Source organism: Armigeres subalbatus, chromosome 2 (assembly GCF_024139115.2).
Source record: "Armigeres subalbatus isolate Guangzhou_Male chromosome 2, GZ_Asu_2, whole genome shotgun sequence".
NCBI lineage: Eukaryota > Metazoa > Arthropoda > Insecta > Diptera > Culicidae > Armigeres > Armigeres subalbatus.
In genome coordinates this window covers 254309215-254337202 of record NC_085140.1, presented here as the reverse complement: position 1 = coordinate 254337202, position 27988 = coordinate 254309215, and the positions used below count along the sequence as shown (strand labels likewise).

Here is a 27988-nt window from a genome sequence, read left to right as displayed (position 1 = left end):
GAATAAATGCATTTTCCACCAACCTCGGAATTATGAAATATCTCCGCTATCTTCAGACCGATATGAAATTTCATCTGAGGAAAAACCTAGAAAACATTTTGCATCCAATGGTTTCATTTTTATCAAAAGTGAATTATTTTACGAAAAGTTATGCTAATTTGAATTTCGACAATTTTCTTCCTATCTCAACCTTTAATTCCAACCCCATTAAAATCTTAAAATCTAATTTTCTTAAGTTTTCACCGATAGAATATTTTGATCGAATGATTTCCTGAAAGGGGATGATTAGTACTAGAACCCCGTGAAAACAGATCGGAGGTTCATCTTAGTTTCATAATATTGTCATTCCTGGTATGCGTGAGGCGTTATCCCTCCCTTCGCCTTACACCGGCAGACGCCTTCTTTTAAAGAAGGGAAGGTATTATCAACTCCTTTCGCTTTATGTCGGGCATATGCATCCATTCAAAGAAGATTTTACCCCTCCCTTCGCCATATACCGGGCAGACGCGTTCTTTAAAGAAGGCATTATGAACTTCTTTCGCCTTATACCGGCCAGTAGTGATGGTGAGGCTTCAGGTTTCTCAGGTTCGGGTCTGGTTCGAGTTTGAAAAATTAGTACAATATCGGGTTCGGGTCGGGTACGGGTTTGTGAGATAAAAGAAATCGGGTCCGGGTCGGGTACGGGTTCAAGAAATAAATACTGAATATTATTTTATTCAGTTTTGTTAATTGTGAGACTAGTTCGTTGTTTGGGCTTACATTTTTTCGATTATAGATTCGATTTGATATAAAGAACAGAAAATATCTAGTTTGAATTTTCCGGGCAAAACTTTTGTGCGGGCTTTTTTTTCCTTTGTCTGTCATTAAGCTCAGACCTAGTTGATCCATTTCGCTTTTGTGCGGGCTTTAATAATTAAATTATGTCGAGTTCGGGTCGAGTACGGGTTTACGAATGCAAAAATTCTCGGGTACGGGTCGGGTTCGGGTTTGCAAAATGTGAAACCCGACCATCTCTAGGGCAGACGCATCCATTAAAAGTAGGCATTATCTTTTCCCTTTGCTTTATACCGGGAAGATGCGTTAATTCATAGAAGGGACTACCTCCTTTCTTTTAGAGTGCGTGATCTCTCTTGTTTCGGACAGCAGAACGATCGCGCGGTCGGCCGAATTACTGTGTTCTGCATTGCGCGGCCGGTAATAAAATTAATCAGTTCAGTGCGTGATCTCTCATGTTTCGGACAGCAGAACAATCGCGTGGTCGGACGAAATATTGTGTTCTGCATTGCGCGGCCGGTAATAAAAATAATCAGTTCAGTGCATGATCTCTCTTGTTTCGGACAGCAGAACGATCGCGTGGTCGCCGAATTATTGTGTTCTGCATTGCGCGGCCGGTAATAACAATAATTAGTTCAGTGCATGATCTCTCTTGTCTCGGACAGCAGAACGATCGCGCGGTCGGCCGAATTATTGTGTTCTGCATTGCGTGGCCGGTAATAAAATTAATCAGTTCAGTGCGTGATCTCTCATGTTTCGGACAGCAGAACAATCGCGTGGTCGGACGAAATATTGTGTTCTGCATTGCGCGGCCGGTAATAAAAATAATCAGTTCAGTGCGTGATCTCTCTTGTTTCGGACAGCAGAACGATCCCGCGGTCGGCCGAATTATTGTGTTCTGCATAGCGCGGCCGGTAATAAAAATAATTAGTTCAGTGCGTGATCTCTCATGTTTCGGACAGTAGAACGATCGCGTGGTCGGCCGAATTATTGTGTTCTGCATTGCGCGGCCGGTAATAAAATTAATCAGTTCAGTGCGTGGTCTCTCTTGTTTCGAAGCGGGCTTGGTAGTCATATGGCTACTGCTTCTGCCTCATACGCAGGAGGTCGTGAATTCAATCCCAGGTCCGTTCCATTCTCCTACTTTGAATCTTTCTCTTTATTTCTCATGTTCTAGCAATCGCTAGAACTGGAAATGGACTTCCATACCGTTTCCATTACTATTCCTATACCTTCAATTTGAGTATTCTAACAGTAATCTGCTAGAATTGGAAATGAACTATAGAGCTCGTTTCCTACATCCAATTAGAAATTCCATCAGTTACCTTCTCCTATCTATCACATTGGCAGCTCGTTAACCAAGACGCACCTCTGCCTCTCCAATCTAACCCAGAAATACCAACAAATTCCGCATGAACTCGTGGCAAGTGCAGAGGTATATTCGGCTTGCAGTGGGCGAGTGATTGCATCATCATTTCCTCCCCTTCCCTACATTGACTTGCATTCTGACGTGGCAGGCGCCAGTATGACCTAACAAATGAGATCACCAGTACTTGTACATTGAAGATGTGTGCTAGTCCCAAGCAAACATCTGTTGGTTCCCTGTGCAAGAACAGCTGATCTGGTCATAATGGAGTAGCAACTACGAGCAGTCAATCAAGCTCAAGCTCAAGCTCAAGAAGGGACTACCTCCTTTCTTTTCTTTATACCGAAAAAACCTATCCATTGCAAGGAACCATTGTTTTCTCACTTTGCGTTATACCGACTGGATGCGGCCATTCAAAGAAAGCGGTTTCATTATTTAAATCACAATCCAAAAGAATTTAGCCCGGATTGCATGTAATTAAGCAGAAATCGGTAAATATTTGCATAATAATTATTCTAACTAAATTCCGAAAAATGGCATTCCACGGAATGATTTTCGGTGAAAAGGTACATTCTTCTTCTTCTTCTTCGTTGGCATTACATCCCCCACTGGGACATTGCCGCCTTGCAGCTTAGTGTTCATTAAGCACTTCCACAGTTATTAACCGCGAGGTTTCTAAGCCAAGTTACCATTTTTGCATTCGTATATCATGATGCTGATACTTTTATGCCCAGGAAGTCGATACAATTTCCAAACCGAAAATTCTTTAGACCGGCAACGGGAATCGAACCCAGCCACCCTCAGCATGTTCTTGCTTTATAGCCGCGCATCTTACCGCACGGCCAAGGAGGGTCCCTGCCAAGGAAAAAAAGGTACATTCCACGAAATGTCTTTCGGAAAAAGGTGCATTCCGCGAAATGTGTTTCGGAGAGTTGATACATTCCGCGGAATGTCATACCGCGAAAAGAAAATCGCGAAATGTTTTTCTGCGAAATAGTATACAACCTCCATTCTTGGTGAAATTTCCGAAACAACATCCAAAAAAAAAAATTGAGAATAGCTTCAGGGGTATTTTGTTGAATTCTCATGAGAAATTCCCGAGAGAATTTTAGAATGGATTCCCAGGGATTCCGAATTACTGAAAAAAAATCGAAATAATTACAGAATAAATTTTTGAGCGGATTCCGGAATGAATTTTAGAAATAATTAGGCGGAAATGCGGATCATATTTTCATAAGGAATTTGCTACGAAATTTCAGTATGAATTCCCAAAGAAATTCTCGAAGGAGTTTCAGGGGGAATTGTCGGAAGAGATTCGGCAAAAATTTTCCAGGCGAAGCTCTCGAATGAAATTCAGTTCCCATGGGAATTTCCGAATAAAAATCCAGCAAGAATTCCAGATGCAACTTTTGGAGGAGTCTGCAGATGCAAAAAGAATTGAAGGAGTCTGTAAGTATTTTGTTTAAGTATTTCAAGATAATCAGATTGATCAGATTACAATCTTCATTTATACTGATGCAGTATGTTTGGTGTTTGCTGTGAAAATGTAAAATAACGCCGAAACCTATTTTTAAACTTATGAGCAATTTTTATATCAAAGTGGCAATTCAAAATTCCTCACTAGTTAACTTTTTTGTCTCGAAACACTAACTCGGTTTGTTTATCAATCCTCTCTCTTATTTTCATTTATCCAGTCTGTTGATTCTTCAGGTCTTTCAGGCAGTTGAATTAACCGAACAATTGAATAATTTAGCAAGAAGTTCAACAGTCGACCAATTGGATCAGCGAACACATTCGACTAGTTGGATTAATCGCCAGTTAACTTAGTCATGACATTGTTATCAAATTGACTACAGCTAGCGAAAGGAGAATAATTCTCAGACAGCTGCTGGTCTATAGAGAAGATCGATAACCAGATGTAGCAAATCGAGTATATTTCTAGAATTGAATGCCAGAAAGGGAATAACAAATTATAAATTTTAAATTTGTAGCATATAAATATTTATTGCACAGTTTCGTCATCTTATATCGCAATAAAAATAAGGAAGAAAAAACTTTTTTCGCCTCTAACTTTACTAATCTGTGAGAATAACCACACATATCACCAATCCACAATATTTCAATATAACCTACTCAAACTAGATTCTACAATTTCATCCATAACTAATCAAATGCCATCAGATACACTGACTACATAGACAATTCCAGAAACCGATGTGGAAATCGGTTCGACCCGGTATCAAACGCGCTGGCTGGAATGATGCGGTGCTTTACACTTTCTCCTATTTGGAAACGACTCCTGTTCCATATGAAAGTAACATTGCTTCGTTGACGTCATAATAGAATTGTTGGCTGCAATGAATGTCCTACATTTCCCGTCGACCTTCCCATTGGTTTCCTTATCCCACTCTTTAGTTCCCGTATGACGCAAACACGCAATACGACGGTAGCACCCATTCCCATCTAGGTTCCCTGTTCCAATTCCCCAGCAGCTGTACGTGTTCTGGTGGGTCAAGTTTGACGATCGGTGTTCTCAACTAGTAATGCAATGGGCTCTCGTCGTAGATTGAGTATGAAAGTGTCCTTAATGCAGTGATGGCACACCATTGGTCCTAAAATATATCCATTTCCTTGTAGAGAAATTTCCGATTTACGTTCCCAAAAGGAGGGCATCAACTGGAATTCCCGGTAAAGAAACCGTGAAAAGTGTGCGCAATGAACAAAGTTCCTCGTCGTCGTCGTCTCTGTACTGGGAATGGGAATTTATATAAACGGGAAGTTTTATTACGTCAGTAAGCTTTCGCTCTTCTAGCGTGCCAAGTGCATCCTCCAGATGGGATATGCGCATATACTGATGACCCGGCTTGAACCGCCATCGTCGTCATCGCAGTTGACGCTGATTTATGCAGAGTACTTATGCAATTTAAATGGAGAGGAGAAATAATCTCGAAAATAAACTTTGGGGATATTAGATGGCTGGAGGAAATGGTAGGCTTCAAGATGAAGCATCAAATTCACGGGTGGCCTTATTGTTTGGGTATGAACAGCTATTTGTAACATGGTAATTTGTAATTTTACTAAATTTGGGTTCTTTAGAAGGATCTAAGAATAAAGCTCTACTATTAAGGACATATTTGTTCTGATGAACCATTAAATTAATGCTCATTTTTACATATTTTTTCAAATTGTATTTTATTTTTAACCATTACTTGTCGTTGTATTGAAAATCGAATTTTCCTTTTACCTCTGTGTTCTGTTCGTTCGATCCTGCATGATAACAGACCAGCCGACAAACTTTAATCAAGCTTCATTGGCACCTATTTTCAGTAAGCTTGGTGCCTTATGGTTTTACTCGAGTGTGGCTCGTTGTCACAGCACGTATAATGGCCATAAAAATCAACTTGGATACCCGAAAGATGGAAAGGCTTAGAAAAAGTAATTGCCAAGATAAATGTCTTTGCTGTTGAAACGGGTTGGCAGGTCCCCGCACTAAGGTGACGTGTGATTGTATAGCAATGAATATTTTCAAAGTTATTCTGACGGAATGAAGAAGATGTATAGTTTTTAAGGCAAACATTATTTACAGGAGTGAATTACGCTGAAAAAGAACTGTTTATGTATTAGCGCTCAAGCTGTTTTAAAGATTTCTTCACGAAAAATAGTTTATTATACCTAGTTTGCTATAATTTGTCATAAAATGGTTATTATAGACGGTTGAGATTATACATAACTTGCTCGTAATCGCAGCTAAGCATGTGCTGGAATCAGAATTCTAATTGTACTCTCCACAAGCTTCCAAAAATTAGTCTCTCGTTTTCTATAATAATTTTGAATACACAATATTTTTATCTGAATTAACATTTTTCGGTTCGAGTATGGCATTCCAATGTTCTTCAGTTGCCATGCTCCAGATCTCCACAAAGATGATTTTGCTGATATGCAAACATCATAATCTATCAAACCGAATAGGATCGAAAAACTCGAAGGAAAACTGGGCAAACATCCATCAGGCTTTGATGTACTACGACCGTACTACTGACAGGCATAAAACACTGTTAACGTCATCGAACAGCGCATGATGTGCCATTGCCATATCGACATAGCCCGCTCGACTCAGTGCTCTTTCTGAGGTTTCTTGCATTTGCTCCAAAAAGCATATTTTGCTCACTCTGTAAACACCATCTGCTAAACAGATTCAACATTATGACCGAAACAGATTCTCATGAATCTTAACCGACTATCAACAAGAGGAAACATTAGAATCGCTAAAATATGCTGATAAAGGCCATCCATCCAATGGCACAGAATGGAAAGAAGAGGAAGAACCGAGTTAAATCATCTTGCCAAGCCAGAAGATATTAAATATATATGAGTGATTTTCGTGTTTTTAGTTCGTAGGATTGTGTGTCGGTTCCTAGTCATTAATTGAGGACGATGGATGAGAATAAAACTGTGCTAAGCACACTATTAGACTAAATCATGCTACTGCTTGGGTAAAATAATATTTGCTTTTTGGGTCGCGGCAACGATCTCGCAAGCTAAAAGCTAACCATTAGGATGCCCTAAAAAGTCAATGTTGGAATAATATTAGTGCTTATTTCCGACCAGGTGATCGATTATTTGTAGAAGTTAACCTGATAATGATTGTTGCCCTGCTTACTGCAAACTCTAGTTTGTATAAACTTTAATTCTAGGGTCAGGTGCCATTTAATATCCACGGATTGTGCATTTTTTCATGTTGCTTGATGCTTCATGGTCTATAGACTTTCTATTTCGATAAACACATTCAATCCTATTCAAATTAATATTTTCATCAATCCTATCCCATCATTACCTATTTTCATTACAAATCTTTTTCGTATATCGAACTCTATGAATAGTATATGGGGGAATGAAAATGTTCAACGATTTCAGTCAACACCTTTTCCGCTAATATTCTATTCCCATTATTTCCTTAGATTCGATTGTAGTTGCGCTACTTTTCAACGGTTTCTTTCTGGGCCAGTTTTGACTCTCGGTCTGCCCTTATACCCCTACTCGCATTTCACATCATAATCTCTAGCGAATTGTCCCATCCAGGAAACTTAACATCCGCTTGTTACGATGCTTTTCTGACGAACCGCTTGGTTTATCATTTTATCTATTTTGCTATTTTTTATGTTTCCTTTTTTTCTTCGCACCACAAGGTTACGTTCATCAATGCAATCAAAGAGCCAAGATGCTCAGAAAAAAGCTAGCTATCCCAACAGCACTGCAAATGGTAATCGTTTCGTTAATGTTAATAATAAATTCACCACCAGTGTCACCGGTCCGGGATTAAATTCCGGTTATGGACCTGGCAGCGGTGGCAGCAGCTCCGAAGGGACACCTACCAAGGTGATGACCGCCCATCGGCTGCTAACGAAGCTGCAAATACCCCAAAGTCCGAATTCGGACTCAGGAGACGACATTTACGTTACGCCGGACGTTACGGTTATGTCGGATGAGGGGGCCATTAGTGAGGACAAAACCGATTCAGGCTTGGACGATTTCGGTACTCCTACGTCGGAAGTACCACTGTCGACGTTGGTGAAAATAAAAAGCATGAACAACCTCTCCGTAACCAAAAGCAATATATTCTTCCCCGAAGATGAGGATGATTGTTATGCAGTTGACAAAAACCGTTCTATTGGAACTCCTGGACAGCAAATGAACCTAAGTCGGATGAAGTCGTTGGGAAACTTATCGGCTTATGAACGAGAATTCGGCACAACCCCCGTGGATCTCTTGAAGCTCAAAAAAGATTTCGAATTGCGAAGGTTCAGTTGTGCTAAAATGAAGTCCTTGACAAACCTAAACGATGACAACGAAGACGCTATGGTGCAGCGAAGGAAGCAAATTTCGAAAGAAAATATCGAACAAAATTCGAAAAATGCCTTCGAAGATAGGAAAACAGCCTTCCAAAGGCATGGATCCGATCTGTCCAATCGGTTCCAACCGTTCCAAATGAGAAACTCCTTCCACAGTGGTATCTACCGGAAAAAGGCAGGAATTGGTTACACTCGGTACATCGGAATAGAAGATGACACGCCGTCCCCGCTGACCAAAATGAATTCCATTCCCAGCCTAAATGCAACGGATCGAATCGATCACAATCCATTCCTCACGCCGAACATACCCCGCAAACGATTCTCCACCGCCTGCAACAGTCCCGACGAAAACGACCTGTCCCCGGTCGAATTACGACTAACGCGGAAGCTTGCCGTCGACGTTGTTGATTCAGCGAACCTTCTCAAGACGCCCTTCGAGCGTAACTTCCGTAAAAGTTCCCCCACCGAAGATTTCCGTTTATCGAACCCAACCGCACCATTCCGACAGTCCGATAGTAACTTTTACAATATCATTCGAAACTATCCCATCGGGAAGTCATCCTCGGCCAACCTGGAGTGGCTCAAGCATCGTTCGTCGTATAACAATTTCCCTCTGAGTGTGAAGCCAACCGTAACATCGCCGACGGTGGCGGCGCCAGCACCCTTGGCGGCCTCGGTGCCAGAAGCGACTGCTCTGGCCACCGGAACTGCACCCACTTCGCCACATTCAGGCCAGCACAGTTCTCGCGTTTATCATAGGTAATACTCCAGGCTAAAATATCTTCAATCATCTCGTTTCCTGTTCCATTGTATTACTCAACATTGCAAACAAAAAAAAAGAAACACTGGCGAATGCTTGTTAGTGTGCAAAAATCTCATCCTATTTCAATATAACACATTTTGGTTCGCTACGTATCGTTTGAAGTAAACTTGGAAATAACAGAGTGAAGTATTGCTGTGCGATCTGCGATGGATGCCCGGTTTGAACGAAGAATGATGAAGCTGAGCACTAAATTGGAATCTGACTTGGAAAAAATCTCATCGTGGATTTCATTTCTCGCTTTTCATTTGGTTGCCGGTGGCTTCGTTCTGTGCTTTTGCTTCTACCATTGCCGGCTTCTACATTTCATACCCTGGCTAGATGGGTTCTGGTTGCGCTTATTGGATTTTATTATTGCTAATGTTGAGACGGGGTGTGGAAAGGTTTCGCTTCATGCACAATTTGTTACAAATTGTCTTTTTTTTATAAATTTGTTCACGTGTTCCAGAAGTTTCCATTTTAGATGTGTTTTATCGATGTTAAATTTAAGCAATAATGTTTGAAGTGTGGTACACAAAATCCTCCAGTAAAATATTTTTTCTAAATATTAAATTTAGTATTTTGTACATCATCATAAAAAAGGAATGTTTCCAGGATTTTTGTTATGCAAAAAGTGCACCGTAATGGTTATAGACAGCAGATTGCGTCAATGCACCCGCCATTCTTGCTCATTTTAGCATTTGCAATAGCTATAGAATTATTTTAAAAATGAAGGTCGTAAGTTACCAACAAAAATTGCGTTGGGATCCGCTCACTCAAACCAACTTCAACTTTTTATATCGGGACTGATTTGCGATTTGGGCGTAACTTATTTTTCAAACAAACATTGATTATCGATTCCATAGAATGCGAGGACTGAGGCCGGAAAGTCTACACGCGAAACCAAACATCAATTAGACTGTTTCATATAAGAAAGGGTCGTTTGACCGAAACTCATTCGGCCGAAAGCTATTTGGCCGAATGTTATCTAGCCGAATTCTATTCGGCCGAATTGGTCGTTTCACCAAAACGGGACATATGGTCGAACTGGTCGTTTGATCAAAAAAGTGGTTTGGCCGAATAGGTCTTTTAACTGACAAAATCATTAAGCCGAAATGGTCGTTTGGCCGAATAGGACATTTTTAGCATTAGCATTAGCATTAGCATAGCATTGTTACGGTGTAATTCGTAGATTGGACACTAGTGATACCCATGTTTTACTTTTGAGATCCTTATCTAGAATGCTATCGGAAATCCGAATAGGACGAATAGGACATTTGGCACCAAAATGGAAGTTTGGCGGAAAGGGTCATTTGAACGAAAATTGTCATTTGGTCGAAATAGTCATTTGAAAGAAAGGGACATTCGGTTGAACTTGTCATTTATCTGAACGAGTCATACGGCCGAAAATGTTGTGTGACTGAACAGGTCATTTGACTGTCGTCGTTTGGCCTGAAAGTACGAAGTGAGAAGTGAGAAATTATGAGTATCTCCAACTTCTTATTTCACACCTTTCGCATTAATTATTGTTAGGCCGAATGACGGTTTTGGTCGTATGAACCGTTCGGCCAAATGGCCCTTTTGGGCCAAAGTCGTTTTCATCCAGCCGGCGTTTTTTTTGCCGAATGTCCTTTTCGCCTAAATAACCTATTCGGCCGTATGTCCCGTTTGGCCAAATGACTTTCGGCCAGGTGGGTTTCAGCGTAATGGTTCGCTCAACAAAATAGTATATTCGGCCAAATAATTTTCGGCCACTAGGCCGAAAGTGCACCGTAATGGTTATAGACGGCAGATTGCATCAATGCATCCGTCATTCGCGCTCATTTTAGCGGCCAAATGATAACAAATGCCCGCAAACCAAGTACACCCGATTCTGTTTTTACACGGCCGTGTAAAAAAAATCCCACACAAAATTTTTGCAAAGTTGCTCCATTTTGCATGATTTGTCGAGAAATCATAAAACTTTTTTTACACGGATTTTCAAATTTTGAACTGAAAACTTTTTTTACACGGAACGTATCCTCCGTGTAAAAAAAGAATCGGGTCTTCCTCAAAAACGTTTACCTAATAACATGTACTTAACATGTAACATTTACCCGAATGCAACATTTACCAAAATGTAATATTTACCCAAATTGAGGATCAAGAGATGATTGAAATGTTTCATATGGAAAAATGGATACCGAGAGTTGAAATGTTTCCATTTATCTTTCTTTCGCCGAGGCGTAGATAGAAGCCTTATAAATACATATTGGAAATTGAGTTATTTGAAGTGATTCATTTTACAGAAATGGCATCAAAATTAGTGTAAGAAAAGCAATATTCCGGAAAACGTCCCTGACGTCTGTTTTTAAGGGCTTTCAAAAATTAAAACTGCTGAAAAAACACATTTCTTGACCGATTCCCTCGGCACAAACTGCATTTGATCCGGATAGATCCCAATTTTTGATTCACACTAGATTTAAATCAATCATCAATACGGTTCCAGAATCATTCCAGAATCCGTTCCCGGAAAAAGTGGCCATTTATAAATTTAAGTCAAAACAGGTCGTGTGACTCCTCAAACTTCATGATTTCACAAAACAATGATGGGAATGATATTATCAAAGTTTTTGAGCCACTCGGATTCAATCTGGCCACAATCCGGGGGACCTCCAGAATGATCATTTCCTGAATTGAGTCAAAATAGGTCGCGTGACGCCTCAACCTTCATAATTTCACTAAACAATGATAAGAAAAATAAGGGGTTCCTGGGCTACTTAAGTTCAATCTGGTCACATCGGCCACAATCCGGAGGACAGAATGGGCATTTTCTAAATTGAGTCAAAGCACGTCGTGTGACACATCAAACATCATGATTATACAAAACAATGGTGGAACTAATATTCAAAGAGTTCCTGGATGACCATTCGGGTTCAATCCGGTCACATCGGTCACAATCCAGGTGTTTGGATTTGGAAAACAGTTTTAATTTTCGAAAGCTTTTAGAAATAGACCTCAGTGACAGAAAGGTTAATTTAGGAATTGGCTATTCGTTTGTCCTCCGGATTGTGTCGTTTTTGTACCTGATTGAACCCAAGTAGCTCAGGAACCCTTAAATATCTTTCTCATCATTGCATTGTGAAATCATGAAGCTGGGGGTGTTACATGATGTGCTTTGACCCAATTTAGAAAATGCCCATTTTGACCTCTGGATTGTGGCCGATATGACCCGATAGAATACAAGTGTCTCTTCTAAAATTTTATTTTTTTCATTGATTTGTGGAATTTGAGGTGTCACACGACTTATTTTGACTCAAATTAGGAAACGGGGTCTCCCGGATCGTGACCATTGCGGACGGATTGAAACCGACGGCTTTGTGAAATCATGAAGTTTAAGGTGTCGCTCGACCTATTTTGACTCAATTAAGGAAATGGCCATTCCGGATTTTCCGGAATCATGAAGTTTGAGGTGTCAAACGAAGTTTAGAAAATGGCCATTTCGAAGATCCCTCGGATTGTGGCAGGATCGAACCCAAGTGGTCCAGGAACCCTGAAAATATCATTCCGATCATTCCCTAGAAACCTTATCCAGACCGATTTAGATGCAGCAAATCAAATGTGACTAAATTCGGTTACATATGGGTCAAACAAACTTGTGTGAAATATGTGTGCTGCTCGGGTTGTTTTGTGAAATCATGAAGTTTGAAGTGTCGCACGACCTATTTTGTCTGAATTTAGAAAATGGCCATTTCGGAGAAAATGGCCAACCAGAGTGGCCCAGGAACCCCGAAAATATCGGATTCAGAAATAGTCCTGGAAGTGTACTGAGGATTGACCCAAATCCAGTATGAATCAAAAATTGGGATCTATCCGGATCGAATGCAACTTGTTGTGAAGAAATCGCCTTATATCAATTAACCGATTCAATACGGATTTTTTTTGTCGTATTTCAACCTAAATTTTGGGGCGGGGCTGAATAGGGGGAATATTTTTTTGAGATCTTTTAGGGCTTCCAAACCTTCCTTGAGTTCAGATCTTGATGATCTACATAAACAACAACGCGTTTTACGGGGCCTCAATCCTAATATAAAGCTGGGAATGGTACTTGAGACATAATTAAACTATTTTTATCAAATCATTGTGTTATCAGAACATCAACGGTACTCCAAACTATTCTTGAGTTAAAATCTTGGAGGTCTTCAAGACCAACAGAGTGATTGATTGGTTCCTGACCTTGTGTGTTAGTTGTAGAAACCCCATGGGACATCATTACAACAGTATCTATTTAAAAAAAAATCAACATTCCCAGAATAGCTATGGTACTCCTAACCATTGAAGGTCTACAACACCAATAGAGTGATTCATACGGTCCTGAGCTTGTGTGTTAGTTGGAGCAACCCCATGGGACATCATTACACCAGTATATGCAAATCACAACATTCCCAGAGTTCCTCCGGTACTCCAAATAATTCTTGCGCTCAGATATTGGATATCTTCAAGACCAACAGAGTGGTTCATAGGTTCCCGATCTTGTGTGTTAGTTGTTGAAGTCCCATAGGAAAGCATTACATCAGTATATGAAAATTAAACATTCCCAGAATGTCTATGGTATTCCAAAGCATTCTTGAGTTCATATATTGGAGGTCTACAAGATCAACAGAGGAATCCATAGGTTCCCGAGCTTGTATGTTAGTTAGAGAAGCCCCATGAGACACCTTTACACCAGTATATACAAATCATAACATTCCCAGAATATCTACGATACCATACATGAGCTATTCCAACTCATAAAAATAGTTGAGGAATCGAAGATTTTCATGTTGATTGTTTTGAATATTAGGACCTGTACTCAAGGATTGTTTGGAGAGTCGTAGATGTCGAGCGAAGTATGTCGTGTGTCTGTAATGGTGTTACGAGGTACAGTCGAGCTATTCCAACTCATAAAAATAGTGAGGACATCAAAGATTTTCTTGTTGATCCATTTTAATATTAGGATCTGCGCTCAAAGACAGTTTGGAGTGTCGTAGAAATTCAACGAATTCTGTAATGTGTCTAAAATGGTGTTACGAGGTACCTTGGAGATATTCCAACTCATAAAAATAGTTGAGACACCGAAGATCTTCGTGTTGATCGTTTTGAATATTAAAATCGGTACTCCAGAACAATTTGAAGTGTCGTAGATATTTAAAGAATTCTGTGGTGTGTCTGTAATGGTGTTACGAGGTGCCGTAATCTTCATGTTTATCGATTTGAATATCGTGATCTGTACTCAAGGATAGTTTTGAGAGTCGTAGTCGTAGTATGTTGTATGTCTATAGTTGTGTTACGAGGTACCGTGAAGCTTTCCAACTCATAAAAATAGTGGGGACTTCAAAGATCTTTTTGTTGATCGATTTGAATATTAGGATCTGAGCTCAAAAACAGTTTGGAGTGTCGTAGAAGTTCAACGAATTCTGTAATGAGTCAATGGTGTAACGAAGTCTCGTAAAGTTATTCCAATTCATAAAAATAGTTGAGACATCTAAGAACTCATAAAACTATTGAGGACATCGAAGATCTTCTTGTTGATCGATTTGAATGTTCATATCTCTACTCAAGGATAGTTTGAAGTGTCGTATATGTCCAACGAATTCTGTAGTTTGTTTGAAATGATGTAATGAAGTCCCGTGGAGCTATTCCAGCTCATAAAAATAGTTGAGACACCGGAGCTCTTCATGTTGATCGATTTGAATATTAAGATCTATACTCAAGGATAGTTTGGAGAGTCGTAGATGTCGAGTGAAATCTGTAATGTGTCTGTAATGGTGTTACAAGGTACTATGGAGCTATTCCAACTCATAAAAATAGTGAGGACATCGTAGATATTCTTGTTGATCGATTTGAATATTAAGATCTGAATTCAAGGACGGTTTGAAGTATCGTAGATATTGAAAAAGATCTGATATACCACTGGGCAGGCGCAGGATTTTATCATTAAGCATTTCAATTTCAATTATTTAACAAGAATATGGTAAAGTATGGCGTTAATTTCTAAGAACATCAAAATTACAACTCAAGGATAGTTTGGATGCTCTAGATCATCGTAGTGCCCGTAACCTAACATGTGCAATATTTTTTTCCTGGATGGAGCAGTCAATTTTAAACATTTTTGCTGAAGAAAGCAAGGCTCTATCTTTTAAAACTGATTTTTGACAGCTGATTTTTGTCCTGGGTCATATACCAAGTAACATTTTAAATTTTATAACGCTCTTAAAGACCATAATTTACTCTTCAAGAGTGTTATAAAACCAGCATTAAACCAAAATGTTACTAGGGATATGACCCATCCGTATTGAATCGATTGACCGCGTTCTTTCAGAAAATTTTGATTCTGGACAAATACGTTCTATCAAAGAATAAATTAGCAACATTTCAGTTATGCTTTGCTATTTTTATTAAACGAATAATCTCAAAGAAGGAGTTATGTTCACTATTTTTACTTATTTGTTGCAAAAACGCATTATAACGGACAAACGTGTTCTCTAAATTCGTCTTAATAAGTTCATTTGAAGAAGACATTATTAAGGGCAGACGCGATCTTTTTAAGAAGGCAATATCTCCTCCCACGGCTTTTCTTAGCTGTGCGATAATATAGGCGGCTACAAAGCAAAACCATGCTGTAGGTGGCTGCGATTGATTCTATAGAACCGGCCAAATGACTTTCGGCCGAATGACGAATTTTGGAGGAATGTTTCGCGCCTGAGTTTTTCATGTTAAATCGCATGGTTTATTCATTTTCCAAAAAAAAAACTTCGTTCCAAAAAGTGCTTAAAATGAATATGAGCGTAATTTATTCTTTTCATACTTAAAAATATCCGTTGTTATATATGCAACGAGCATACATTAATCCACTGTTTTTTTTAATGGAAAACACATAAGAAACCTATGATGGTTCAAATGGATGATTCAACTCATGCATGATTTTTAGGAGCTGAGTTGGGTGCGTTTCAACTCATGATTGATTTGAATTGTCCATGAATTTTGATATTTTTCCGACACTAAATTACATACGATAGAATGTTTTTTCAGCATAAGTTCTTGGTCAACCAATAATTCCCAGTCTTTGATTTCTTCTACGTTAACAATATTCTTCGTAGAAATCTTTGCTTGTTTTCAAATGTCTCTCTACGATCGACTACTTGACCTCTGAAAATCAGATCAAAATCGATTTCCTCCATCAATAAATGCTGTGCTTCCAGTAAAATGTACGGATCACTCATTTTGAGGTCATTACAATTTCTGATCAAAGAAATTTCAAGTTACAAATTAGACTAAGATTATTTTTGTAGGGCAAAAAAATCGAGGGAATGGGAGACATTTTTTTAAAATATTTGTATCAGCCTGATTGAAAATTCATCAAAGCTCAATACAATTTATCTAATTAATGAATTAATATTTAAACCAACTAACATAAACGCAATTTAATTTACTTTATCTATCAAATATGCCTAGATAAAACTACAGAAATAATCTTTTACGGAAATTTTGACGTTGGGCGCCAATTTAACCGTTGGCAGTTGAAGTTTTAAATAAAATGACCACCACTCTCTTGATTTGCCCGACTTTCTTGAGATAAAACCTTAGTTTATAGCGGCAATATAGACGAAAGAAAAAACCAAATTTACAATCTTCCCTTATTCCACCTTACAGTCATCTTCCACACACATGAATTCCTTGTTCAGATAGCACACAAAACTTTCATACAGTTCACTCGAAAGGTTTTTCCGCCCCACAATCATCCCAACAGCAATGCTTCACTCTGTCCAACGCACATTGCTCCTTCTATGGAGTAGATGCAATAAATTCGCCAGCAATAACACCAACATAAATCGACAATTCTGTATCAACATTAGAAAAAGGCGCAACGGCATTCTCTCATATTACAGTGTAGGAACTTTGATTTGACTCTTCCCACGCAAGATAATACCATCGACAGATGAAACTATTTATTTATGTGGGTGAACTGTATATCCGGTTAAACTAACTATAAAGCCCTTTTCCGATGTCGATCAGGAACAGTATCCGAACTACAGCTTCTGCAAGTGCAGTTGGTGCCACTAGTAGAGTAAAAAGGATTTAGTGTAGACTGTAGGAAAAGATATGTGCATTAGGGTGAAAAAGATTTTGGGATAAAAATTGGAAAATTAATCACATTGCGAAGCCATTGGGTATTCAATTGCGTCTAAAGCGAGCTGTGGTTAAGTAAGTCATCAAAATTATATCAAAAGTAAAATCCATATTGATCCTTCAAACACTGTTGATACAAAAATTATCAAAAAAATGTCAGAGATCTCAAACACTAGTAGTAGTTAAATATTACGAGAAACTACTCTGTTTACAATATGTTCTAGCTTTGTCATGACGTAAAAATCGTGGAGAATTCTTTAAGCCTTTCAAAGTTCATGGAAAGAAGAGATTGAAAAGGATCGTCATGTTAGTTGAGAAATTGTATAACCGGATGATACTTTTGGCCGCGACCAAACCAAAGTCATATAGGTTAGCGTGCTTTTTGACAAATTTAAACAATACATTTTTTTTTAAATGCGGCTTTTGTGAAACTGTTTCTCAGAGATGAAGATCTATGCAAAAAAATTTAATAAAATACGTATTGACAATTAATTTTTTTAAATAATATTTTTCCGTTTAAATTTGTCGCTATATTTGTATAATTCTGGTTTGGATGTTTACAGTAACGCCTAACAGTGAATTTCTGAAATATCGAATTCTCCTCATACCATAAATTAGTAAATATCAACCGATTTCGCACAAATCAAGTCCAGAGTTTTTTCGGAGGCGTAGATATCCAGTGGCTTCGTGACGTCAGATATGTGTTTCCTATTTTCTATCACCCTAATGTGCATTCTGGGACTTGAGTAGTGGTGTGGTGCTTGCGAAAGGATGTGCTTTTGCTTTTGAGTCTGTCTAACTTTGTCGCTGAGAATGGAAGAAGGAAATCCGAACGTAACTACCAGAATCCCGCATGCTATGTAATACAGCCGTCACGTGACAATCGAGTGAGCAAAGGACGTGTTAGTACGGAACGAACGAGGGCGTATGAGGCTGCAATGTAAAAGTCATCCACATTATCATGCTATATAGTGGGAAAATGTTTGAAAAGTTGGAAAACTTGTATCGTTCGAGAAGTGAAACTTTCCATTATTTGTTGAAAAGCTGTTAACCGATCCATCAAGTTTTCATAAGGGATGCTTCTGTGCATTCCGAGTTAATTAAATTGCTTTATAAAAGTTATTTCGCTATCGTGTTTCGTTCAACCTTACGACATATTTTCCTGCAGTAAAGCTATCACTACATTTATTATTCATTTTATTGCTCAAACTATCACTCCTTTTCGTTGTGGCCGTGTACGAGTACGCTTGACCAATTTTGCTTATGTTTGCTTAGTAACTACTAGTTTGCATAGAAAAATCATAACAGCTGATCCTCAACGAGTTTCAAAACACAAAATTGATTATTTTTCTTTATTTTCTTCGTTTAGATTCCGATCAATAGTACGAGTGATTCTTAAGTTAGTCATTAAAAGACAAACGAATCAGTCGACAAGCATTAACAATAGCAATAGTACAACCAAATTGAAGTAAGAACTGAGTGGAATGAGTGTGTCGTTATCCATTACTAAAACAAAGCCCAACCACATTTCACTGTTGTCATTGAATACATTCCCACAGACAGGCTGAGTGTGATTTACAAAATTGCCTTTTAGTGTTTGGCCACTGAGACAGAGCTTCAATAGTAGGATCGATCATTTTCATAATAGCGATATCGCGTTTCATGAAATAATTTCAAATGTAAATATTACATTCAAGGTCGATTAGTATAGAATTGAAAGTGAAGTACTTCATTTTACAAATTGGTAGCTGTAGTACAATCACCAAAATGCTGTCTAAACTGCGATGAATTGCAAAACTCGTCAGTTTTTTAAAAGTTTCTTAAAAGCAATTTATATTCTATTGCGATTCATGGTTGTTTAGCTGTTTTTAATTGAAAGTAATGCAATTGAGTACTGTCACGGTTTGAATTAGCATCACTGTAGAAGTAACGTAGCACTAATATTAACAAAATATAAAGACTGTACTCGAAGAACGTGAGACACACAAAAAATGTCACCAAATATAATGTTTTAGGCGGATTCAATTCTAACTTTCAAAGTTTCTTCATCCTGGCGCTGGGTTTCAGCACCGAATGTTGGTTTTTATTAGCGTAAATCGTTAATGATCATTAAATGATGAATACTCGGGTGTTTCCCGATCTCGCTGCAGAAAATAGTCGAATTTTCTACGGCGGCGAACATGAGTTTTTCTTCGGATCAGATTTTTTTCAGAGTCATCACGATAATTACTTGACAGATTGTGATATATAATTTGTACTAATTTAATTTTTGTATGCCTATGGAAGGAATGTGAAGTTTCAAATATAAACTGATGATACAGACCTTTGCTTCAGGTAATCTAACAGAAATGGGTCGAATGCTGCATCTTTCTTAAAAAAGGTGAAATGAAGTCCTACTATGATTTTCTTTAAACAAAAATCTGTTTTAAAACTACTGAGATTAACCGGCCTGGGGCCGAAAATCTCGTTAATAAAGACAATAATAATAATTGTAAATTCTTTATTTAAGTGATTTTTTATTGATTTAAGAGTTCTTTACTATAATGATGTACTGATGGATTCCTTGAAAAAATATAGAAAAGCAGTAAAACTGAGCATTTTTTGCATAGATGACCACTTTTTTTTAAACGTTTGCTGTTTGTGGAAAATTTAATCAGTTTTATTGGTTTTTTTTCTTTTTTTTAAACAATTTTTTTTTTAGTATTCAATGATTTTTGGTAAAAAGGTTTTTATTTTTCTGTGGAAAAAATATTTATTTTGTGGAGAATTTTGTTAATATTGATTTATTTATAGAAATTTTGTATTTTTGATGCAAAATTTAGATTTCTTTACAGAAAATTCTTCTTTATTTGTTTGAGAAACTGCATATGTAACATTTTTGACCAAAATGAGATTTTTATATATTCTGACTGCTTGTCCAAAAATACGTACTTTGGCAAACAATACGATTTTTTTGTTCAGGCATATATGAATTTTTTTCGTATGTTTGAGAAACTAAATATATGTCCACGCACTTTGAAAAGCAATTATGGAGTACTGCTTACAGTTTCTGCACTGGAAGTGCCCCAGAGTGTTGAGTTTTGCCAAAATGCCACTATTGATCTGTATCGAAGAAATCGAAAGATTCGGTCATCGGTGCCAATTTGTTCAAAAACAGTTTTTTGTTGTTGTGTAAAATTTATTTATAGCTTCTTGCCTGGTTTCCTAAAGAACAATTTCCTATTTTTCATAGTAAATTTCTAATCCTATACATAATTTTTTTTTTGATTCCATCCCGAACAAACTTTTATACAAACTGGACGAATCCTGACAACTTCAAATGACTCGCTAATAGTCACTTTTCAATTAAACTTCATGTGGTGAACGAATAATATGGCCAAACATGTCGACCCATTCGACTAAATGGCATTTACGATCAAATGACTCTTGCTGCCAAACGACCATTTTGGCCAAACGGAATTTCAGTCCAAACGACCTATTCAGCCGAGCCGAAATCTAGTTGTCAGAGCGGAAAACAAAACTTAATTAATAATTAATCAATAACACGCAAAAAAAATGTCGGATGGTTCGGCTAAATGACCCTTTCTACCTGGAAGGCATTTTCGTCCGAATGACCAATTCAGTCAAACGACTTTTTCTGAAAAATAACACTTTCGGCCAAATGGCCCTATCTGCACACGGTGGTTTCCGTCAGCATTTTCGACCAATCTATCTATTCGACCAGACGACTTTTTTGGCCAAATGACATTTTTTGCTAAACGACTTTAGGCCGTGGTCTTCTTTTTATTTGTCTTACATCCCCCACTGTGACATTGCCACCTCGCAGCTTAGTGGTCTCTAAGCACTTTCACAGTTAAATATTAACTAAAACTTGCAGTTAATAACAGTTAAAGTGCTTAGAGAACAAAACAAATACCAATGTTACCATTTTTGCCATGAGCTAACTCGATGATATTTTTATGCCCATGAAAGTTGAGAAAATTTCCTAGACCGCACCGGAAATTGAACCCAGCCACCTTCAGCATGGTCTTGCTTTGTCGTTGGGTATCTTACCGCACGGCTAAGGATGGGCTTCGGCCTAATGGTTTGGTCGGTCAAATGAGATATTCGGCTAAACATGTAACCTTTGGCCTTATGACAGTTCTCTTGCGCAGCGGTTCTCCTTTTTTTGAGAGGTACCCCTCCGAGCTAACCACAAGAAGAACCCATGAAAGTAACCGATTTACATGGTGGTAGGTAATTTGAAGTCGTTTGGCATAACGCCGTTCGGCATAATGATCATTTGGCATGATAGTTGTGTAATCGCCACTTTTGCAACTACCTAATCCAAAATATGATCAATGTTGCTGCCTTTCGTCATTTTATGTCGTATTGGCCTGGTTCTATCACTGTTATGCTCGTACGATCCCAGATTTCAGAATACATGTTTACACTTGTTATGTGGAGTTATTCTGGAATTTGGCCATCACTGTCTTTTTGGCGATATAAGTCCAATAAAATGTTGCTTTTTTGTCCCTATTCATACCATTTCGGGATTATATTGATTGTATTGATTGATTGTAGGGATTGTATCAGTACCAAAAACTTTCGTGACAGAAATGGTCAACAACAAGATCCTGCCCCAAAATGGCCAGTTCAATATTGTTGCACCATATTCTTCTTATCGATCCTGTACACCTCCGGTGGTGCAAAGGGCCGACTTGAAAGATCTCCAACTCCATCCTGAGCGTTGCCCTCTTGCCAGGTTAGATTTCGGTCGACTTCTTTTATTTCTTTATTGAGGCTTCGCCGCCATGAGCCTCTGGGTCTGCCTCTGCTGCGATGTCCCGCCTAGTTCCAGTCTAATACTTGTTTACAGATTTCTTTTCCGCCCCTACGTAGAGTGTGGCCGACCCAGCCTCACTTCCGATCTCGAATTTCTGTTGCTATCGGCCTCTGGTGACAACGACGATGGAGCTCGTTGTTTGAGATCCAGTTTGCACCATATTATAACCATATAAATCTACCGAAATGGTATGAATAGGGACGAAAAAAACGACATTTTATTGGACTTATATCGCCAAAAAAGGAAGTTGTGGTCAAATTTACTGCATCTGACCCAGTGACTGAATTTGTAAGCACAGATCGACAACGATCTGACGGGAATAAGAAGGCAAAGTGCACAGCGAGCAAAGTGGATCGATCAGGTGGAGGACGATTTGCGGTCCCTCTGCAGACTGCGTGGTTGGCAATGTGTAGCCATGAACCGAGTTGAACGGAGAAGACTTCTATGCACTGCACGGGCCACTCCGGCCTTAGTCTGACAATAAATATATAAACAAAAAGATTTAACCGAAAATCCTCCTCAAAAGGTGCGAATGCTGTTCCGTAGTAATTGAAAAAAAAAACTATGAGCTTTATAGTTTTTTGAAGAAGTTATGGAGAGTTTCAGACGTCGTTGCTGTTCACTTTTAGCCTTCTTTTCGGTCAGACACCTTCTAGGGTTCTATCACAAACGCCCGAATGACATAAACCCGAATTCCATTCACCCGAATAGACCAGATGCCCGAAAAAAACAAACACCCGAAAAGACCATTTGCCCGAATAGACCATTTTCCCGAATGGACCATTGACCCGAATGTATTAAATGCCCGAACCAATCGTTTAGTCAAATTGAGTTGTTCTTTGCTTGGCATCATGCAAAGCGTGAATAATTATTTAACTTCAACTTTGTGCAAATCGCGAGCCAGAAGGCTCACTCGTCCAGGTTCATTTAGGGTCCTAACATTCCAGGTACCGAGTTTCCCAGTCAACATTTTGGTACCTATATCTCTTGATATAGGTTATTATATAAGAACCAACTTAATCGTATATAATGCACAGATTGGCTATATACGTACCAAAGTGGAGGCGATATAGGTACATACGAGTTTTATTATACGATTTTTTCCGACATCATGAGAACAGTATTACGATTATACATAAAAATATGAAAAATAAAAAAATCTTACCAGCACCAAGTCTCGAACATGCGATCTTTGGATTTGCAGGCGGATACTCTACCACTGCACCATACTGCACATCCTGAAGTGATTCGGATTTTTGTCCAACATAAACTACACAATTTATATCTTTACAACTGCTTGAAACTTCTACAAGCCATTTGGACTGAAGTGGTTTCGATTGTATTACGATTCACATAGACATTCATTTGCACTGATATAGGATATCGCAAGGATATAAGTCATTACGAGTTTTTATTCACACATTTACGATTGATTTTCACTACGGTAAAAATGATCGTATACGATGCATTCAATACAACATTTTTCGACAATAATCTGACAAAGTTTGATATGCAGTGCGATTTAGATTTTTGGTGGACGGAAATGCGACTTTATTTGCTGTTTGTTATACGATATGTGGTTTACTGGGTTCCAATCATAGTCTTTATTTCGTTGCCGGTTCGGTTACCAAAAATAACGTTCTTTTTTTCTTCTTTCCCCATTTTTCGTGGTATTTGAAAGGTTTCAGTAGGCAATTAAAATAGGTGTAGTAAAGTCTCCCAAGCCATGGATATCACAACGCTGATATAATTTGAAAAGATTGCCTAATTTAAAATGTTGTTACTTTTATGTTCTTGAAAAATATTCTGGTTCAGACAAAAACAAATTTTCTTATTGTTGATCACAATCTGGAGACCTATCACGACCTGTAAAAATTTCCAACTGCACAGAAACAATACATTTTGTATCTGATTATGTTATAAATTTCTAACAAAATATGTTATTTTTTTATAAAATTGTAACAAAATTTGATAGTTTTTTGTTTCCACTAGTGTAATTTTTGATAGAAACTTAGATATTTTAACAACATCCTGCACCATGGCACCTACTGTTTGGCAATTCGGTGTTAAGCATTTTTCAAATCATATTATGATAAAATCCTGTTACAACATTTGAAAGCTAATAGCTACTAAGAACAAAATTGTATCAAAATAAGTTATGAATATCACAATATGTTAAAATTGTGTTCAGTTTCAGTTATGCCCTTCTAGTCGGGTGACGCGATACAGAGTTCCGTTTATCAGCCGCTGGATACCATGAAGACGCTGTTTAAGCTGCGCCTCCTGGTAGACAGACGCTCGGGTCGTATCTTCTCACTCTTGCTGATTTCAGAAGAACAATCGTACCCAGGTTGCACTATCAGCTGAGTACGCAACCCTTAGCTGGCGGTCTTGTCATCGGTCGACCCGTGGAAGCGTGAGATAGGAAGTTGTGTGAACCAGAGCTATATTGGACGCTCTTTTTTTCTTGCGGTATACCGGAAGGCCCGTAACATACCGCATTCTGATGTCCGTGTTAGGAATGCACGGGATTGGTAACATATGAAATTTTTGCTGGCATTGACAAGAGTTGAAATTTTCAATAGTTTATCGTTAATAATCATAATGTTTCGATGAAATAGGCAAAATGCTGGAAAGTGTCCGAGTCGATTGATATACAGTCAAACCTCCATGAGTCGATATTGAAGGGACCATCGACTCATGGAAATATCGAGATGCGGAATATAAAGTCCTTGGAAAACAGTTTCAAGGGACCATCACAGTTACCCAGAAAATATTTATTAATACGGAATAATTTGCTTCCATAAGTCGATATCGAGTCATCGAACATCGACTCATGGAGGTTTGACTGTATAAATCTTAAAAATCCATCGAAAGATAAAGGCGCTAGTAACGTCCAAAATCTTCCCTTCCAGCGTAACGCTCTCGATTTCCAAAAATCTAAATGACACCCAGTATAGTAAAGAAAGACGTAAGTCCTACGGTAAATTCTTCTCCGACATCACGAACGTCCGCACTTACCGCAGTGCGAATATTGAATCCGACCACTACCTCGTTGCAGTATGCCTGCGCTCAAAACCCTCGACGGTGTACAACACGCGTCGAAGTCGGACGCCGCGGCTTAATATCGGGCGGCTACGAGACGGTAGACTAGCCCAAGAATACGCGCAGCAGCTGGAAGTGGCACTCCCAACGGAAGAGCAGCTAGGCGCAGCGTCTCTTGAAGATGGCTGGAGAGATATTCGATCCGCCATTGGTAGCACCGCAACCGCTGCACTTGGCACGGTGCCCCCGGATCTGAGAAACGACTGGTATGACGGCGAATGTGAGCAGTTAGTGGAAGAGAAGAATGCAGCATGGGCGAGATTGCTGCAACACCGCACGAGGGCGAACGAGGCACGATATAAACAGGCGCGGAACAGACAAAACTCGATTTTCCGGAGGAAAAGCGCCAGCAGGAAGATCGAGACCGTGAAGAAACGGAGCAACTGTACCGCGCTAATAACACACGAAAGTTCTATGAGAAGTTAAACCGTTCACGTAAGGGCCACGTGCCACAGCCTGATATGTGTAAGGACATAAACGGGAACCTTCTTACGAACGAGCGTGAGGTGATCCAAAGGTGGCGGCAGCACTACGAAGAACACCTGAATGGCGATGTGGCAGACGAAGATGGCGGTATGGTGATGGACCTGGGAGAACGCGCGCAGGACATAATTTTACCAGTTCCGGATCTCCAGGAAATCCAGGAGGAGATTGGCCGGCTGAAGAACAACAAGGCCCCTGGGGTTGACCAACTACCAGGAGAGCTGTTTAAACACGGTGGTGAGGCACTGGCTAGAGCGCTGCACTGGGTCATTACCAAGATTTGGGAGGAGGAAGTTTTGCCGCAGGAGTGGATGGAAGGTGTCGTGTGTCCCATCTACAAAAAGGGCGATAAGCTGGATTGTAGCAACTACCGCGCAATCACATTGCTGAACGCCGCCTACAAGGTACTCTCCCAAATTTTATGCCGTCGACTAGCACCAACTGCAAGGGAGTTCGGGGGTTTATGGGCGAACGCTCCACCACGGACCAGGTGTTCGCCATTCGCCAAGTACTGCAGAAATGCCGCGAATACAACGTGCCCACATCATCTATTCATCGACTTCAAAGCCGCATAGGATACAATCGATCGGGACCAGCTATGGCAGCTAATGCACGAACACGGTTTTCCGGATAAACTGATACGGTTGATCAAGGCGACGATGGATCGGGTGATGTGCGTAGTTCGAGTTTCAGGGGCATTCTCGAGTCCCTTCGAAACCCGCAGAGGGTTAATGTAAGGTGATGGTCTTTCGTGTTTGCTATTCAACATCGCTTTAGAAGGGGTAATACGAAGAGCAGGGATTAACACGAGTGGTACAATTTTTAATAAGTCCGTCCAGCTATTTGGTTTCGCCGACGACATAGATATTATGGCACGTAACTTTGAGAAGATGGAGGAAGCCTACATCAGACTGAAGAGGAAGCTAAGCGGATCGGACTAGTCATCAACACGTCGAAGACGAAGTACATGATAGGAAGAGGTTCAAGAGAAGACAATGTGAGCCACCCACCGCGAGTTTGCATCGGTGGTGACGAAATCGAGGTGGTAGAAGAATTTGTGTACTTGGGCTCACTGGTGACTGCCGAAAATGACACCAGCAGAGAAATTCGGAGACGCATAGTGGCTGGAAATCGTACGTACTTTGGACTCCGCAAGACGCTCCGATCGAATAGAGTTCGCCGCCGTACCAAACTGACAATCTACAAAACGCTCATTAGACCGGTAGTCCTCTACGGACACGAGACCTGGACGATGCTCGTGGAGGACCAACGCGCACTTGGAGTTTTCGAAAGGAAAGTGCTGCGTACCATCTATGGTGGGGTGCAGATGGCGGACGGTACGTGGAGGAGGCGAATGAACCACGAATTGCATCAGCTGTTGGGAGAACCATCCATCGTTCACACCGTGAAAATCGGACGACTGCGATGGGCCGGGCACGTAGCCAGAATGTCGGACAGTAACCCGGTGAAAATGGTTCTCGACAACGATCCGACGGGCACAAGAAGGCGAGGTGCGCAGCGGGCAAGGTGGATCGATCAGGTGGAAGATGACTTGCGGACCCTCCGTAGACTGCGTGGTTGGCGACGTGTAGCCATGGACCGAGCCGAATGGAGGAGACTCTTATATACCGCACAGGCCACTTCGGCCTTAGTCTGAATAAATAAAATAAATAAGTCCTACGTCAAAAGATCTGTTCGGTTGTATTTCCAATTCGTGAGAATGGTCCATTCGGGCAAATGGTTTTTTCGGGCTTTTCGTTTTTGGAATTGGAAATATGGAATTCGGGCATGTGTTACATTCGGGCGAATGGAATTCGGGTGTTTGTGATAGAATCCCTTCTACAGTTTGAGGTGCCGGATGAACAATTCCACGTACTGCTCAATTTAGTCTTTCTCTGGCGAAGATGAAACCAAATGACCAAATTCATTTAGACGAATCTATAAGAATTGCTCCACCGCTCATGATTTTTTTTTCTCAATAGTTTGATCTTTAGTACCAGATATTTCGAGAATTCCGGAACTTGTTCCGTGACCATCGAATGAACAATTTCACTTCAAGACGAAACTTTTCCAAATTGCTCAACTACTCATGAAATTCTGAATAATTTGAGGTGTAAGAAGAATGATTTCCTTTTCTGTTAAATTTTGGCCTATCATACCGGAAGTTCCGAGGCTGTTTACCGATTAATCTGTTAAGCTTTCGGCCAAAGGACTTCGGCCAAACGGCCCTTATTGCCGTTTGGCTGAAAGTTATTCGGCAAAAAGCCATTTGTTCTAAATCCAGTTGGCTGAAAGACGAAAGTCATCTAGCCGAATTCCATTTGGCTGAATTGATCGTTCAGCAGAAAATGTTATTAGATCGTAAATATCATTTGGCTGAAGGCAACATACGGCTGAACTGGTAGTTTCGCCAAAAAAAAACTCGTTTTTCCTTTGGCCAAAATGGTCGTTCGACCGAAATTTTTGTTTTGCCGAACAGGTGATTTAGGCCAACGGCATTTTTAGCAAAATGGTTTTTTCGACCAGATTACCTTTTCCGTCAAACGACCTGTTCGGCCGAACGACATATACGGCCGTGTGTCCATTTTTGCGAAATGACATTTTCGGCTAAATGACTTTCTGCTAAATGGGTTTCGGCC

General features: G+C 39.6%; 1 protein-coding gene across 7 annotated transcripts in view; it reads left to right on the top strand.

Annotated features, from left to right (window-relative positions):
- LOC134212092 (uncharacterized) overlaps positions 1-27988 on the top strand; it is a 272835-nt gene that overhangs the window by 232486 nt on the left and 12361 nt on the right. For 6 of the 7 annotated variants that reach the window (XM_062689614.1, XM_062689615.1, XM_062689620.1 and 3 more), the window contains one exon: positions 7327-8748. In XM_062689614.1, the coding sequence (XP_062545598.1) occupies positions 7327-8748 (1422 nt within the window). Of the gene's footprint in view, positions 1-7326; positions 8749-18305; positions 18405-27988 lie in introns of all 7 variants that reach the window. The other variant, XM_062689619.1, reaches the window with a different exon arrangement.